Source organism: Calypte anna, chromosome 1 (assembly GCF_003957555.1).
Source record: "Calypte anna isolate BGI_N300 chromosome 1, bCalAnn1_v1.p, whole genome shotgun sequence".
NCBI classification, from domain to species: domain Eukaryota; kingdom Metazoa; phylum Chordata; class Aves; order Apodiformes; family Trochilidae; genus Calypte; species Calypte anna.
The window spans coordinates 2,007,789-2,026,373 of NC_044244.1; the positions used below are offsets into that span (position 1 = coordinate 2,007,789).

General features: G+C 41.0%; 1 protein-coding gene across 2 annotated transcripts in view; it reads left to right on the forward strand.

The window, feature by feature from the left end:
* The window catches only part of CHCHD3 (coiled-coil-helix-coiled-coil-helix domain containing 3), a 194,554-nt gene that overhangs the window by 38,674 nt on the left and 137,295 nt on the right, over nucleotides 1-18,585 (forward strand). For both annotated transcript variants that reach the window (XM_008493056.2, XM_030457356.1), the window contains exon 4: nucleotides 16,589-16,733. In XM_008493056.2, coding sequence (XP_008491278.1) covers nucleotides 16,589-16,733 — 145 coding nt within the window. The remainder of the gene's footprint in view (nucleotides 1-16,588; nucleotides 16,734-18,585) is intronic.

The window sequence follows — 18,585 nt, forward strand, 5'->3', positions numbered from 1 at the left end:
GCTTTAAGGTCCTTTCCAACCCAAACCATTTCTCATTTCTATGATTTTTTCTTTTTTTTTTTTATAACTCTTAGGTTTCACTGCTTTCACTATCTAGTGTTCTATGGCAGCCTGGATCACTTTTGTTGTGAAAACAACATAAAAACTGTTTTTCTTTTGTAACACAGATGCTGGATGTTCAAGCATTGCCTGATAATGAATTACTGGAGTCTGTTTTACTTGGCTTGCTGAACTTCATGTGACATTTTATTTGTCAGAGCTGGATAACTTGCAACCTCTGTATCTCAAAATGTCCTCATCTGCTTAAAGAAAACCTTTCTAAACTCTCAGTTTTTAAAAATACACCCACACTGGTGCAGGCAGGTGGCTCTCAGTGGTGGGTTATTAGATTGCAGCCATTAGATTCTGTGTCATTTTTGGTGGTCTTGTGTTTGGGGTAGGGTCCCTGCAATTCATTTTAGGGTTTAATTGATGCTCTGTGTCTGAGTGCTTCCCCAAACCTCATTTTGCCATCTCTCAGCAATACCTTCAATATATGACAAGGTTTTAGGAAACTTGTTGGAGTAGGCAGTTTTTTGCAGAAAAGAAGAGTAAATTCAGCAGCAAAAACATAAAGTGAGAAGAAGAATGAAGAACAGGATTAGAGAAGAACCCTTTGGGAAACTGCATACCAGAAATGTTGTATTAAAATCAATACTAGGACCTGACCTTTTTGTGCTACTCTATGTTTTAAAACTTACTATTGATTTCTGTTTTAATAACATGTTAAGTTTACTGGCATAGGTCTGAAAAACATAAGGAAAAACTATTATTGATTTATTTATGATATTCACTCTGTATTTTACTGAGGTAAATTTGATGAGCATGTTAATGTATCTTCATACAAGTGGTGTGCTAAATGTGAAAACTTTTATGAAGTGGATTTTTCTCCCCAAGTCCTGATATTTTGCCAGGTAATTGGCTGTGTTGGACTGGAAGACTGGCTTATTCTTGCAGTATCCTTCTCACATGAGACAGAAAGCTACTTTGCTTGAAAACACTTATAATCTTGTCTTCTGCCACAGAGACCTCTTCAAGATGTTGAAAATTAAGTGTGAAAACAGAAACATTTTCTCTTCTCTTCTGCTGGAAGTAGCAAAGAAAGTTAGAAATAATTCTATGAAGCAGTAAAAGTGATTATAAATTATTTGGACTTCTCATAGATTGAGTCTAATATCTTTTGGCAAGAGACTATCCTGTTCTCTTAAACAGCTAAAGATATTACCCAATTGATAATCACATTTAGTAATGGAAAAAATTGGTCCAGCAGACTTGTACCAAAGTTTGCCTTCTGTATTCTTCCTATCTCTGACCAAGTGTCCCTACTGAATATTGCAGAGAGATTCAAGTACTGGAGAGAATGGAGAGAAACTGTTTTTTAGGAGGAAGCTTCTTCATTAGTGTTGTTATCCTTGTAGGAAAAAAAAGGTAGATACTCTGGTGTGAAAAGGTGTATTTTTGAAGCAGATCTGTCATGTCAGCACTACCACATTTCTGTAATCTGTGGATTATTCTGTCTTTGTTCATACACCTTTATGCAGTGCCACTTCTCTTCTGCAAATGCTGGGAAGCATTCAGCAGATCAGAAGGAAACCTAGGTATTGGTTTGAGAGAATAAAACTTGGATATTTTCTAGTGATCAAGAGGATTTGGGAAGGTAAGCCATAAAATGCATACAAACTGGGAAGATTCATGACATATGATAAGGGCCTCTCATTTCTGGAGCCAATTAACTTGAGCCCCACGTTGGGTACCAGTCAATCTGTCAGGGTTTAACACTGGCCTGGCAATTAAACTGAATGCCAGATGCTGTCTCTTATCCCCCTCCTGTCCCTGATAAAGAAAGGAGAGAGAATAAGGGAGAGAGACTGATGGGTTGGGAACTAAACTACACAGCTTGAATGGAACAGGAATGAGAAATAGGAAAAATGACTCAATCTATACAAATATGCAGGAAAATTGATACCAATTTTTCCCTCTTCCATCCCCACTGAGGCTGCAGGGCAGCCCTGGGAAAGTCCAGGCTGGAATCCTGGGGTCAGGAGCAGTTGGGAGCTGGAGGCAGGAACACACAGATTCAGGCTGGGATGGATCAGGAGCAGAGGCAGAGGAAGGGATGGAATCCTCCCAGGATGCTGAAGCAAAGAGGGAGAGGGGAAGAAGGGGAAGCAGGAAGGGCTTTGAGCCTGGGGATCCCTCCAATATCTCCTGAGGATGAGGTGGATGGGATGGAATCCTCTGTTTGGTCAATTCTGGTCATTTCTCTTGTCTGTTCCTCCCCACAGGAGGGTTTCAGGTGTGACCTCTTGACTCCTTTTCTCCTTTTGGAGGGCCAAATGTTGCTCAGAGCTGAGCAGTGTCCTTGGCTCTGCAGCCCATTCTCCAGCAGTAACTCTAACCATGGAGTGGGATCAGTCCCAGCAGCAGACACTGCCTGAGAAACTTGCTGTGAATTTCAGCAAGTGCAGCTCCTGACAAGAGACTGAGCTGAAAGCAAAAGTCCAAGACAGAAAATCCCCTTTATCCTGGCCCAAATCAGGACAGTGTGCATGACTCTTTTGTGTCTGAAGATCCGTAGTGAGTAGAGAGAGGACTCTTAAAACAGTAATTGGGTGCATTTGCAGAATTGTTTTTTCTGGCGTGTAAAAATCAGGTAATGCCAGGCAGTGGTGTGATGGCTATTTGTTGGCCCAGACAAAATAATCAAGTTTAATGTGTTTACCTGGCTTTATATGAATTAAAAATGTAGGACTTGGTTCCTTGGAGAGTTTAAAGGCTGCTTCAGCCTCAAGTTTGGGAACACACATGGAGAAAGTGCGAAGTTTTAGCTAGGTTGAGTTCATCCTGGTCCCCCTCCTTAGGCACATTGTCAAAGATGTTTTTCATCCTCAGTCACAGCAGAAGTTTCCCTCATCTGGTCTCCTATCCAGCTAGAGATTTAGAACTGAATTTCTTCTTTGACAGTTAAAATATTACTGAGGTCTTGTGGATTATGGGAGAAAGCAGCTTTGTCACAGGAAAAGAGGAAATGAGGAGAGTCAGGGTGGGTCAGGGCTGTCCCTTTGCAGGCAAGGGAGGAAAAGAAGATAAAGTGTGAAGAGATTTTGGGTTTGAACTGATTTACCTATAAAACAAGGACTGGGATGAGGTCAAGGACTGGGAAGAGGTGAGCTGTTGTAACTGATGTCTCTTTGGACAGCCAGAGAATTCTGTTATGGAAGAGTAAGTCAACCTCTGAGTGGGGTTGCCTTGTACTTTTTTTTGTTTAAAATCACAGAAGATGAGTGCACCATCCTTCCTGCAGAATGCCAAGGAAGCTTCTTTGCAGCCATGCTGCTTATTAGGTTGAGGATTTTCAAATATTCAGCTATTTTAGAAGCCTGATTGTCTTGCCTTATTGTTTTCTGGAAAGGAAATCCAATATTTGGCAATGGTAGAATCCCTCTCCAAGATTTCTGTTTCTGGTCTGACTCTCCATTAATACCATTTTGACTGATTCGTGGGATATAGGGAGATGAAGCTTTGAGATGGGAAGTGGAAATTAGAGAAAGCAGCTCTATAATTCACTCCTACCTTTATGAACTCCAGTGTCTGAGGGGTTATTTTTCACTTTGATTTTAAAAATTGGCATCTCAAATGACAACTTTTATACCCAGCTTCATCTTGATCAGTTTATTTCTGGGAGAGATGGGAAAATGACTTGAAGCCAGGGAGTTTATTTGGAGAAAGCATCAACAAAGATAATGCTGCTTCTTAGTTTTAGATTCCAGTAGGAGGAGAGAAGCTTTATTCCCCCTGGCAATTTTAAATAAACTTTTGTTTCCAAACTGCTGGGCTCTTTCATTTTGGAAAGTAGCAAAATGAGGAGACATAGCAGAGAAAAACTTGAAAATATTAATAGATAAAAATTGGTAACTGCCACTTGATTGTAATGGATAATTAATGATGTAATTTTATGACTATCTTTGCATATCCCAGGAGGAGAGATATTAAGTTGGAAAGTAATTTCAAGTGGAGTTCTGTGGATACTGGGGAAAAGTCTTAGCTAAATACATAGCTAAATTATGTAAAACAGTTTTACTATTCTGACTTAGGTTCTCTGCATGCCTCTGGCATCAAGGTAGAAATGTGTTCAACTCTTCAGTTTCCATATAATACTGATCTCTATGCACATATTTTAAAAACAGTGGCTCTAGGAATTATAATTATGGAATCCCCCCAACCAACCTTTCCTTTTTCCCAGCACCCCATCCAAGTATTTTGATCAAGAAAATCAACTCAGCCATGTACAGTAAGGTGTGAGCAGTGTCCATATTGCTGTACCTATGAACAAGCTGGCCATGGAATTATTGCTGCTCAGTTGAAGTGCTGGGTATAATTACAAGTTTTGAAATCAGTGCCTTTGATCTGTTGCTCAAGGAGTGGCCCATAAAATTACATGGCCATTAGAATAAGATTTTTCTGTTGACAAATGTTGAGGCTGGAAGGCAGCTGGAAAAAGGAAATGAATATGTTCACTTGCATGGTTTTTACTGGGATTTATTATGGGTGAGTTGAGAAGCATGGGAGGTTGGGGGAAATTAAGGGGAGAGTTAGGGGTAATAAAGGGAAGAGGTTGGGGGAAATGAAGGGGAGAAGTTGGGGGGAAAGGGAGGGGAGAAGTTGGGGGGAAAGGGAGGGGAGAAGTTGGGGGGAAAGGGAGGGGAGAAGTTGGGAGGAAAGGGAGGGGAGAAGTTGGGGAGAAAGGGAGGGGAGAAGTAGGGGGGCAATGGAGGGGAGAAGTTGGGGAAGTGAAGGGGGGAAGTTGGGGGAAATGAAGGGGAGAAGTTGGGGGGCAATGGAGGGGAGAAGTTGGGGGCAATGGAGGGGAGAAGTTGGGGGCAATGGAGGGGAGAAGTTGGGGGGGAATGGAGGGAGAAGTTGGGGGGAAATGGAGGGAGAAGTTGGGGGGAAATGGAGGGGAGAAGGGGGGGAAATGGAGGGGAGAAGTTGGGGGAATGAAGGGGAGAAGTTGGGGGGAATGGAGGGGAGAAGTTGGGGAAGTGAAGGGGGGAAGTTGGGGGAAATGAAAGGGAGAAGTAGGGGGGAAATGAAGGGGAGAAGTTGGGGGGAAATGAAGGGGAGAAGTTGGGGGCAATGGAGGGGAGAAGTTGGGGGGAAATGGAGGGAGAAGTTGGGGGGAAAGGGAGGGGAGAAGTTGGGGTGAATGGAGGGGAGAAGTTAGGGGGAAAGGGAGGGGAGAAGTTGGGGGGAAATGAAGGAGAGAAGTTGGGGAAGTGAAGGGGGGAAGTTGGGGGAAATGAAGGGGAGGAGAAGTAGGAGGGAAATGATGAAGGGGAGGAGAAGTAGGGGGGAAAGTGAAGGGGAGAAGTTGGGCAAGGTGGAACCATGGTCTTAACCAACATAATTTCTATGAAGTTCAGTGATTCCTTGGGTTGGGTAACTGACCTCAACCTAAAGAAAGAGTAAAGGAAAGCATTTGAGTTCAGTTTTGGTCCTCTCTGTACAAAAAGGATGTGGAGAGGCTGGAGAGGGTTCAGAGAAGAGCCATGAGGATGATCAGAGGACTGGAGCACCTTCCCTAAGAGGAGAGGCTGAGAAAACTGGGCCTGTTCAGTTTGCTGAAATGCCTGAAGAAGTGGTTTGTGTTGTCATTCTATTACTTTTGTGAAGAAAAAAAATACTGCCTTCCAGATAAGTTGTTTTTCCAGATAACTCAATCCTTAATTATGTTTTGCAGAGGCAGGTGAACTCCAGATCATTTATCTCACCTTGCAATCAGGTGAACCACCAGTTCCTAGAAATTTGAGGAGGAGAACTCCCCGTTTCAGACTCAATTCAGGTTTAAAGTTGTCCTGATCTCTCTTGCATCTTCTCAAATCCCTTGTCAGCCCAGTGATTTCCAACCACAGCTTTCGATGGCACATGCAGCCTGCACTCATTAAATATTGAAACTCAGCACTCAAAAACATTATTCAGCCATTAATATTGCATCAGGGCCTAAACTGCATTGTTCAAAACAGTTTTGGATCTTCTGCAAGTCTGTCAGAATGCTTTAAGAAACTTGCTTGTGTCAAACTAAGGAAAAAAAACCTCCAACAGTTCCCACTGTGAACATGTACTCTTATTTTTAAGCAATGTAAGCTTTTTGAGCTGGGTATTGGATAGATATTGAAGTGTTCAGAGATGCAGGAAGGTGGATAAAATTAGCATTAATTGAAAAAAAAACCTCATTGCAAGAAAGCATACTCTTATTTTAAGTTTTTGTTTATTTTTTTTAATCTGAATTGGATTAATTTTCTATCTTCTTACATCGAACTCATATTCAAGGATCCTTTCCAACTTTGAGGACCTCTTTAGATTCTCCTGTGTTTTATATAAAAGAGGAAAGGATTTTTTGTCTGATAGTGGACTTGGAAACGGGGAATATTGTGATTTTCTTTGGTTGGAGGTAATGAAAAATGACACAGCTCATGCTTTGGACTTGAATGAGTTTATCTTGGATCACCACAGATCCATCAGATTGTGTAGTTGGGAGACTGTAATAAAGATGTAACAACTGGCAAGTAATCATTTCCCTGAAAAGTAACTAAAAGAAAATGTTTTTGATAGCATAATAAATTTTCAATAGCTGTAAGGAGGGCTGAAAATGATATATCACTAGATTTGCTTTTAATATGGTATCATGTGCCAATTTTAGATTTCTTATGGGTTCTGGATTAATTTACAATAAAGCATGTAGTGGCCATCAAAGCACAAAACCAATTTTTTTTTTAGCTTTTCTCAGTGTGTTGCTGTTGTCTGTGAATTAAAAGGTGCTTTTTCCCTTAATGATAAGCTTTAATATCTGCAGGTGTTTTTCAAGGATGACAGAAATGGATCCCTTGAATTTGCTCTGTTATTTACTTCTTCAGCACTGAGAATTAAATTATTCATCTTATTTCGTGCTGTGCAAGATTACAGTCCCACGTTGTAAATTCACCTGGTGAAATTAAGTTGTTTTTTTTTTTCTCTTGAACTCATTGTAAAAAATGGATCTTGTCAGGGTTGATTTAATTTCTTTTCAGAGTGCAGCAAAGTTTTGTCATGCTTTTTTTTTCTTTCTTCCCCAATATATTTTTGTATTTTTTTAGGAGAGATGCAGAAAAGACTTCTTGTCCTACCAGAGCTTCTTCCCTCTTTCTTTCTTAAATTTCTGCTGCACAGCAATTGAAGAGTGGAGCTGGCTGCCTATTTGACTTCAATTATTTTGTTGGACCCTTTACAATGGTTTAGTTATTAATTTTAAGTCAGTCCATAATAGAGGGATTATTTTTGTAGTTTTGTTTCATGATTTTTATTTTAATAATGCTAGTTAATGAATTGAAATAATTACTTTCAGCTGATGTGTACAGCAAACAAAACTCTTAGAGCTTAATCAGCTACTCCCTGCATAAGTTCTTAAAACTAGATGTATTCAATCTGTTTATTCCTTAATAAACATTATTTTAGGCAAATATACTTTTACTCTGAGGTCAACTGCAGTAGATACCCAAGATGAACTAAGAATTGAGATTTTTTTTTTTTAATGGTGATTGTAATGGTCTCCCATAGTTGATGAGACTCTAGTGCAAGCTGGGTGCTCTCCCCTTGTAGCCTATTTGTTTGGTGGCAGTAGATGATACAGAATCATTGCAGGGAAATTCTGGTTATTTTTATTTCAAGCCTGGGCTCAATCAGTATTGCCAGCTTGGGGAAATGCCATAATTTGGGCCCAGTTCTGTTTAATATCTTTATCGACGACTTAGACGAAGGGATTGAGTCCATCATCAGCAAATTCGCAGATGACACCAAGCTGGGAGGAAGTGTGGACCAACTCAAAGGCAGAAGGGCTCTGCAGAGGGACCTGGACAGACTGGAGAGTTGGGCTGATCCCAACGGGATGAGGTTCAACATTCCAAGTGCCGGGTCCTGCACTTTGGCCACAACAACCCCATGGGGAGCTCCAGGCTGGGGACAGAGTGGCAGAAAGGGACCTGGGAGTCTGGATTGACAGGAAGCTGAACATGAGCCAGCAGTGTGCCCAGGTGGCCAAGAAGGCCAATGGCATCCTGGCCTGTATCAGAAACAGCGTCACCAGCAGGTCCAGGGAGGTGATTCTTCCCCTGTACTCAGCGCTGGTGAGGCCACACCTCGAGTACTGTGTCCAGTTCTGGGCCCCTCAGCCCCTCAGGAAGGATATCAAGGTCGTAGAGCAGGTCCAAAGGAGGCAACTGGGCTGGTGAAGGGACTGGAGCACAGGCCCTATGAGGAGAGGCTGAGGGAGCTGGGGCTGTTCAGCCTGAAGAAGAGGAGGCTCAGGGGAGACCTCATTGCTGTCTACAACTACCTGAAAGGAGGCTGTAGCAAGGTGGGAACTGGACTCTTTTCACAGACGACCTTCAACAAGACAAGAGGACACAGTCTTAAGTTGTGCCAGGGGAGGTTTAGGTTAGATATTAGAAAGAATTTCTTCACGGAGAGGGTGATTAGGCTATGGAATGGACTGCCCGGTGAGGTGGTAGATTCTCCGTCCCTGGAGACATTTAAAAAAAGACTGGATGTGGCACTCAGTGCCATGGTCTAGCAACTGCTCCGGTGGGTCAAGGGTTGGACTAGATGATCTCTGAGGTCCCTTCCAACCCGGCTAATTCTATGATTCTATGATAATTGAATTAATTTGAGCTCTTCCATAGCTGCAAAGAGGTTTTCCTGCCAGAGATTTGTGGTAAAGTATTTCAGGCTGTCTTAGATAATACTCTGAAATGTTCAGGATGCTCACACTCAGGTTCTCTTTTACTTCAGAAATCAAGTTTAAGCAGGCCATGAAGACAGTCAGAAATGGGAATGGTCTCCCAGGGGAAGTGGTGGATTTCCCCCACTTTGGGAAGTTTTAAGTCTCAGTGGGGTCCTGAGACATCTCAGGTAAACTCAGATATGAGAAGGATTGGAGCAGATGATCCTTGAGGTCGCTTCCTACCTGACATCCTGTGATTCTATGCAGTAAAAAACCAAATAGGCTTTACAAATTCAGAGAAGAACTTTGCTTCTGAGCACTTTCAATTTTGGGCAGTACACGAAAGGTTGTGTAAAATTGCAAGTTTTAGGAACTCCTGAAATACAAGAGGTTTTTTGGTTTCGTTTTGGGTTTTGTCATTATTATAGTAAGTACTTGGCAGCTACATTTTCCTGAGGAAGTCTGTGCTGACTGGGATGAAACTACTTGGAGAGTTGGGGTTGTTCAGCCTGGAGAAGAGAAGGTTCCAAAGGAGAACTTGGAGCCCCTTCAGATATTGGAAGGTTGTTCTAAGAAAGCTGGGGGAGGGCTTTAGACACGGGGGGGGGTAGGGAGAGGGAAATGGGTTAAAACTTGGAGAGAAAGGGGAGATTGAGGCTGGATGTTAGGAAGAAATTCTTGAATTTGAGGGTGGTGAGAGCCTGGCCCAGGTTGTCCAAGGAAGTTGTGGCTGCCCCATCCCTGGCAGTGTCTTGGGTGAGGTTGGATGGGGCTTGGAGCAGCCTGGGCTGGTGGGAGGTGTCTCTGCCCATGCAGGGGGTTGGGACTGGATGAGCTTTGAGGTCCCTTCCAACCCAAACCATTCCATGATTCTATGAAAATATGTTTTTGGGGTCTATCTCCAACTGGGCTCTAAAAGCCCCAAGTGCTGTTCCAGGGAGTGTTTCAGAGCTGCACAAACCAGGGGCATTTGGATCTCCTTGCATCCAGTGTCCATCAGGATGCCCAAAGATGGGAGAACTTCAGTCCTTCCATCAGCTGATTTAACTGACCCACTTGGGGGGTTCTGACCCTGCAGAAGGGGACAGGGCTGAAAGGACCCAGATGACAGAAAACTGACCCAAGTACAGCCCTCACACAGATTATCCTGGGGATAAATTTCCCAGGATTGCTGTGGCTGCCCCATTCCTGGCAGTGTCTCAGGTCAGGTTGGATGGAGCTTGGACCAACCTGGTCTCCTGGGAGGTGTCCCTGCCCATGCAGGGGGTTGGAACTGGATGAGCTTTAAGGTCCCTTCCAATCCAAACCATTCTGTGATTTTGTGATTCATCTTGTGTGAGGGATGTTCACAGCTGGTATAATAACAAATGAAACAAATACCTGAAATTTCACATTTGTGTCACTAATTTTGTTTTTATAAAAGCAGTAAAGAGAAGAGAGGAATACAGAAGGAAAAAGATAATTTTGCTGTAATCAGATATTTCCCTTTTGGGCTTGGTCTGAGGATTTACTGCAAGAGTCAATTGAAGCAGATATTTGGGTCCCATGTCTCACTTCATGTTGCTTCTCCCCTTCTTGCCCACTCCTCAAATAAAAAATCTTAGGAGGACCTAAGAACCAATTGGTTTATATAAATGAGTGTCTCAGACTTTTCATCTGTCTGTTGGTTTGAGATTGCTCCTTGAGAATAATGTGGTAGCTTTGTGTTCAGTTTTAACAGAATCTGATTTAGGCAGAGTGTACAGAAAACCTTATTTTTATTGAAGTGACTTCAGGAATGAAACAGTTCAAAATTTGTCTTAGAGTGGCACCTAAATACAGTAATATGATAAAAAAAAACAACACAAATGCTTATTATGCCTCTGCTCTGAGATCCATAACTCTTTGGTGGTTAATGTATCAAGATTTACTGAGTCTTTTGGCAGCTTCTTCCAGGATTTGGTGGTTTTTTTTTTTTCCCCTCGGTGGTAGCAATGTTCAATCATCTTTCTGGTCATGATTTATTTAAAAAAAAAATAAATATCCAAACTTAATATTTTTACCTACTTGTGTTCAGTAAATTGTGCCATGAATACTGTTCTGAGTGACTCCAAGGAGCTGCTGTTCCCAATGAGATGGGAATTATTTCAATGTAGACTTTTCTGAGAGAAGGATTCAAGTTTTTCATTCAACTAGGTGAGCTTTATAACTGTCACAATGTTCATTTACAAAGAAAATTCAGTAATTTTCATTTCCTTTAGCTAAGCTCCAGTCTTTAAAGACAACGAGAGCCTCAGGTAGAGCATTTTTATTCTATGGTTTGAGATAAGCAGGGTGTTTGCTGTGCTTTGAGGGCTCTATGTTTCAAAGCCCAAATATTGTCAATATTTAGAATATCTATATTGAGGAGATGGCCCAGCTTTCTTTTATTAAAACATTCTTTTATTAAAATATATTAACAAATGAATCTTTGCACAAAAAATACCCTAAAAACCCCCCAAAAACTCACACTGTTTTGTAGGTATTCACTGATACTTTTTTCATTTTTAATGTTATGAAGTTGGGGTTGTACTGAAAACAAATTTCCAGAACAGGGATGGGAACTGAAAGAGGTGTTGGTGATTTGTAATATCATAGTTACAAGAAGTGTGTCCAGTAAGTTACTGGTGTCAATCATTGGCTCTAAGGATGGATTCTTGCTTCTGTTTAGGATAGATCTAGAGTGAAGTCCCATTGCATCAACTAAAAACAGAGCTTTGTGTGTACTTGATTGTTCCAAGACAAGTTTCAGGAAGATATTCCCACTTTTTCCTGACTTCAAGCTAGAAACAATATTAACATGAACAGCAGAATGAAAGGCTTTGCTTAATATTATTATTGCTTTATGTAATTCTAGTTAAAGATCTATCAGCAGATACATCTACAGAGAGATGGTGGTGTCTATTTAGCTATGAATGTCAGAATATAGGGTTAAAATTAAGATGAAAAAACAACTGGAGTGTGGACCCACAGGGACAGTGGTGACAAAATAGAGAAAGGTAGGGAGATACTCCACAGCCACCTTTCCCTTTTTTTTTCCTCCATCTTTACTTTTAAGGCCAAGTTTCAGGAATCCCAGGACCCTGAGACCAGAGGTAAGGGCTGGAGAACAATTTACCCACAGTGGAGGAGAATCAGGTTAGGAACATGGAAACAAACAGAGCAGAGGCACTGTCAGGGTTTAACACTGCCCTGGCAATTAAACTGAATGCCAGATGCTGTCTATTAATCCCCCTCCCCTCCCTGATAAAGAAAGGAGAGAGAATAAAGGAGAGAGACTGATGGGTTGGGAACTAAACTACACAGCTTTAATGGAACAGGAATGATAAATAGGAAAAATGACTAAATCTATACAAATCTACAGGAAAATTGATACCATGTTCCTTCTGCCCTTTTCCCCAAGAACTCTCCCATCCCCACTGAGGCTGCAGGGCAGCCCTGGGAAAGTCCAGGCTGGAATCCTGGGGTCAGGAGCAGTTGGGAGCTGGAGGCAGGAACACACAGATTCAGGCTGGGATGGATCAGGAGCAGAGGCAGAGGAAGGGATGGAATCCTCCCAGGATGCTGAAGCAAAGAGGGAGAGGGGAAGAAGGGGAAGCAGGAAGGGGTTTGAGCCTGGTGATCCCTCCAATTTCTCCTGAGGATGAGGTGTATGGGATGGAATCCTCTGTTTGGTCAATTCTGGTCATTTCTCTTGTCTGTTCCTCCCCACAGGAGGGTTTCAGGTGTGACCTCTTGACTCCTTTTCTCCTTTTGGAGGGCCAAATGTTGCTCAGAGCTGAGCAGTGTCCTTGGCTCTGCAGCCCATTCTCCAGCAGTAACTCTAACCATGGAGTGGGATCAGTCCCAGCAGCAGCCACTGCCTGAGAAACTTGCTGTGAATTTCAGCAAGTGCAGCTCCTGACAAGAGACTGAGCTGAAAGCAAAAGTACAAGGCAGAAAATCCCCTTTATCTTGGCCCAAACCAGGACAAGCGTCTTCCATGGGGAGTGATGAGTTGCTGGGGGAGCTGTCTGGTGAGGCCACTCTCATTATCTTCAAGAGGTCGTGGTGATCAGGAGAGGTTTCTGAAGACTAAGAAAGCAAATGTCATTCATGTTTTCAAGAAGCAGGGACATCTGGGGATTAGGGCAAGAGGCAAACTCAAACACATGAAATTCTGTCTAAACACAAGAAGACACTGAGAAGGTGACCAAACCTTCAATCCCTGAAGGGAACCTCCAGGAAGGATGGAGAAGGAGTTTTCGTGAGGGTGTCCAGTGCTAGGAGAAGGGGAAATGGTTTTAAACAAAGGAGGAGAGGTTCAGCCTGGATCTTAGGAAGACGTTCTTCAGGAGGAGGGTGCCGAGACTCTGGAACAGATTGCCCAGAGAAGTTGTGGCTGCCCCCTCCCTGGAGGTGTTCAAGGCCAGGTTGGATGAGGCTTGGAGCAACCTGGGCTGGACGAGAGGTGTCCCTGGGCATGGCAGGGAGCTTGGAGGAGATGATCTCCAAATTCCCTTTCCACCTCAGCCATTCTGGGATTCAGACCCTGGGTTGAGTTCCTTTTGATGAAATCTTCATCTCTGGAGTTACGCAAAACCCAACTGCCCATGGTCCTGGGCCACCTCCCCTGGCTGGGTCTCTGATCCAGCTGATCCCGGGAGGCCCCGTCCAGCCTAAAGGATTGCAGGGTTCTGGGAGAGCTGTTGACCACACGTTCCATTTCATGAAGAAACAATCCTCAGGCATTGAAAGGAGGGGGAAAGCAGTTGCAACGTAGAATTTGTGTGCTGGAGGCTTTAGGATTAATGAGATAAGTGACTTAATGGTTGGCTGTTTGTTCACTAAATTGCCAAAAGTACAAGTACATAAATTTTCTTGCTAACATTGACACAAGAATGTTGAAGTCCTAAAAGGTGGTGTTGTGGAAGGACAGGAATTGTTGCTTTTTGTGTATGGTTGGGTGCTATAAAAGAGTTGAGAGGATGAAATATTTTCAAGTATTAATCCAAACTTCAGCACATAGAGGTTCTTGTGAATGCTTTGTGTGTCTTTTCAAATAGCCCTGTGGTAGCATTGCATACTGAATTCCATTTAAATCAGCTGCTGTATCTTAATAGCTGTCCACTCCTTGAAACAGTGTTTCATAATTATTTAGAAGTATTTTATTCCAACTATCAACTCTGTAGTAAAATGTCTGGTCAGCAGCCTTCTCTGCTGTTTCAGCACCTTTTTAACAAACATTTTCTTTCTCTATAAAGGATTAGGGTAATGCTTAATGTCTCTTGTCTGTTGACTAGAGTGTTCTGCTTAAATGTGAGACTCATTATATTCAGCCTTTATACTTGTTGTAATTAAAAATGTCATTTTAAATGGTCTATTTATGTGGAATTCTTGGTGTAGTGACCTGGACTGCCAACTTGTGCTCTTTAACTCCTTATAAATTGGAGATGGGTAGCTATTTATTTATTTAATTTTTTTACTTCGGGCTAGATAATAATATAATTTATTACTGTAGATTTAGCTGATGTTTGCCTTTATTCAGCAGCAGCAGCTCATGCTGAATGCCAGTAAAATGAATTTGTAATGTCAAGAAAGAAAACTGCTGTAAGTTGATGCAAGCAAATGTTTGCCATCAGCACGTATCTGCCTTGTGTTTGTTTCATTAAGCTCCTACAGACCACCCAATTATGTAGCTCAAATAAATGAAAATTACTTCAAAATCCTGCTTATTTTGATAAAACTCTGGTGAATTTCAATCAGTTGAGCTGGATATTTAGGACTTTTTTTTTTTTTGTGTGTGTTGCCCTAAGTTGGAAAAGTTGAGTGGGTGCTTCAGGGAAAGGATGTGGTTGTGTTTTGTCACTTCTGTCACTGGTGTGACCATACCCAGAGCTGTATCACTGTCTGCTCATCTCAGAGCTGCTGTTAAAGGGTTTTTATCAGCTGGTTTTGGGGTGGGAAGCCAGATGCCTCAGTAGCCAAGCTTCTGGGTGATGATGGCCTTGTAGCATCTTTGTGGCAAAGGATATGTGGAGTTTTGGCAGAAGTAGAAAAGAACATCCTGTCTCTCTCGTGTACAACAGTCAGATTGGGCCATCAAAGGTCTTATCTTGACAGTAGGAGCCTATTATTTTTAAATGTTGGGCAAACTGAGTTCCTTCTTATTGTAAGAGAATTTGGAAAGAGCCCTGGTAGAGGTTGGGAATTCTGTAGGCAAGGAGGAGACTGGAAGACTGAGCTTGTTTCAAATATGGGAGTAATTTGCCATAAAGTAGATGTAAACATCTAAGTGTTTTAATTTTGCAGAGTTTGTCATGTAGAAGCATCTGGCAGGCTTTTTCAGATATTATCTTAATTCCTATATTTTATTATTCTGCTTAGGTGCAGTATGCATAAAGAGACTTTTTTTTTTGGGGGGGGGGAAACTACTTGTGGGAAGTAAAATCCAGAAAGGAAGGAGCTTAATTCATCTTTGGCAATACTAAATACTTTCTGTGTTGTTTCTCACAAAGAAAAGCTGCTGAAATTTTATTTTGACATTTATTTTCTTTTTCAAGAAAACGTAATTTCTCCAATCAAAACAACAACCAGGGTGTTTTGACTGCCCCATGTTTTGATTGTGTGAAGCATTTGTTGTACCAATGCTGTTGGAATAATTTGGGAGACCTTGGGAAATCATTTAATGGAATTTGGTCCATGTCTGCATAATTTTTTTTTTCCCAGAGTAATTGAAGATGCTGCTTAATAAACTTTTTATAAAGATTCCCAATTGGTTGCTGGGTTTCAGAGGGTTATGTCTGAGCACAGAAGTAATACATCTTGTAATTGTCTTTTTTCCTCCCCACCTCACTTAAGGATTTTCCCTGGGGAAGAATCTAATGTACTGTAATGCTGGTACCTTTTACAAAGTGACCCTGCTCATTATGATTTGTTCTCTCAAGCTCCCTTGACAATGTCTAAATGCACTGAGAATACTTGAGCTTCCTCTCCATCACTCTTTCAAAAATCTATTTGAAAAGCCCTGTTTGATACTCCCTTTACTGTTCTGAGTTCCCTGATGCTGACTCTGTGTTCAGTCCCAGGCAACAGATAGGTTTTATTAGCTAAATAAAGAATATCCAGGTATTTTCATGAAAATCTGAGGTGCTGTGGTTATGTCAAGTATTATAGTGAAGATTTCAAATATATTTATGGTTTGCAGTGTTGAGAATTTTCTGGGGCTGGAAATGCCTTTATTAACTCTGCTGCAACAAGTTCAGTAGTTATTTTCATCTCATCCTCTGTTTGGCTGTTTGGTCTTTTTGCAGCTTGGAAAATAGAAGAAGCATTTAGGTTTATAGTATTTCTGGAGATGGGAACATATTTACCACGTTGCAGGAGAGGTCAGGGCTTTTAGCTGGAAGTGGGGTGCACACTGGCAGGAAGAGAGATGAATTTTCCTGGAAAAATATTCCTTAAAAGCAGAACAAAAGTAACCAAATAAATAAACAGAGCTTCATGCATTTTCTTGTGACCTAAAGATATATTTTCAGAAAGCTACTGAGTGAATTGTATTTGGTGTGATTTAATAAATATTAGTAATAATTCACTATACAAACATTGTATAAAACTATATGCAATGCTAATAATTTCTACATTAATAATAAATTCAAGCAAATATTCATATTCAAGTGTCTTTAAGCCAATCATGATTTATTCACGTGTTATTTTTTCAAGTGTCTGTGCCCGTGTCCTTTTCAACTCTGTTTGGAAACTGTATCTTCACTCTCCACCTCCCTCCTCTTCCTCTAGGCTGAAACAAGAACAGATGTATGTACGGGATGAGTTTGGCAAACTTCTGGAAAGGGAGAGGATTTCATCAAATGAACATTTGACTCGAGTCATCCTGCGGGAGAGAGCGGCCATGGAAGAGGAGCGGCAGAAGGCTCAGCGCTTTGTAAGTGCAGAAACTTTTACACAACTCTCAAATTCTGCAAACCACTTTGTCTTCACACTTATTGAAACTGTTGGTAGAAGAGGAAAGCAGATTTTGGTGCTTTTTTTCTTTTTTTTACTTGTTAATACCATGCAGTTTTATTTATTTATATTTTTTTCATATATTGCTGGCTTAAGAACAGTTGGTTAGAGAGAGCCTCATCTTCCTAAAGACTGCAAACATAATATGTTATCTTATGTCTGGGGATAATAATAAACCCCTTAAAACAACACAAACACATACACATAACCAAGGACAACCCATAAAAGTGTTCAGTAATAAAAGCTTGTTAATATGATGCAGTTTTCTTTCTATTTCTTTATATATCACTGGCTTATGAACAGTTGATTAGAAAGAACCTGATCTCTCTGAAGACTGCAAACATAATATGTTGTCATATGTCTGGGGATAATATTAAACACCTTCAAACAACACACATACACATAACAACAGCAACCCACTAAAGTTTTCAGAAATAAAAGCAAGTAGATTTGTGAATAAATATTTTTTTCATAGCAAGTCAGACAAACCCTTCCAAAACCACACTCTGGCACCAAGTCCCCCTCCCAGCACCAGGAGCAGCCACCATCACTTTGTGGCCAACCCAGATTATTCTATGATAGAATTTGCATGCTTGGCAGAAGGCTCAGTGCTTTGTAAGTGCAGAGACTTTTACAGAACTCTCATATTTCTCAAACCTCCATGTCTTCAGACTTGTTGAAACTGTTGGTAGAAGAGGAAAGCAGATTTTGGTGCTTTTTTTTTTTAATTGTTAATATCATGCAGTTTTATTTATTTATAATTTTTTTATATATTGTTGCCTTATCAACAGTTGATTAGAGAGAGCCTCATCTGTCTGAAGACTGCAGACATAATATGTTATCTTATGTCTGGGGATAATAATAAACCCCTTAAAACAACACAAACACATACACATAACCAAGGACAACCCACAAAAGTGTTCAGTAATAAAAGCTTGTTAATATGATGCAGTTTTATTTCTATTTCTTTTTCTTTATATATCTGTGGCTTATGAACAGTTGATTAGAAAGAACCTGATCTGTCTGAAGACTGCAAACATAATATGTTGTCATATGTCTGGGGATAATATTAAACACCTTCAAACAACACACATACACATAACAACAACAACCCACTAAAGTGTTCACTAATAAAAGCAAATAGATTTGTGAATAAATATTTTTTTCATAGCAAGTCAGACAAACCCTTCCAAAACCACACTCTGGCACCAAGTCCCCCTCCCAGCACCAGGAGCAGCCACCATCACTTTGTGGCCAACCCAACTTATTCTGTGATAGAATTTGCATGCTTGGCAGAAGGCTCAGTGCTTTGTAACTGCAGAGACTTTTACAGGACTCTCAGATTTCTCAAACCTCCATGTCTTCAGACTTGTTGAAACTATTGGTAGTAGAGGAAAGCAGACTTGGTGCTTTTTTTCCTTTTTTTTACTTGTTAATATTATGCAGTTTTATTTATTTATATTTTTTTCATATATTGCTGGCTTAAGAACAGTTGGTTAGAGAGAGCCTCATCTTCCTAAAGACTGCAAACATAATATGTTATCTTATGTCTGGGGATAATAATAAACCCCTTAAAACAACACAAACACATACACATAACCAAGGACAACCCATAAAAGTGTTCAGTAATAAAAGCTTGTTAATATGATGCAGTTTTATTTCTATTTCTTTTTCTTTATATATCTGTGGCTTATGAACAGTTGATTAGAAAGAACCTGATCTGTCTGAAGACTGCATATATAATATGTTGTCTTATGTCTGGGGATAATATT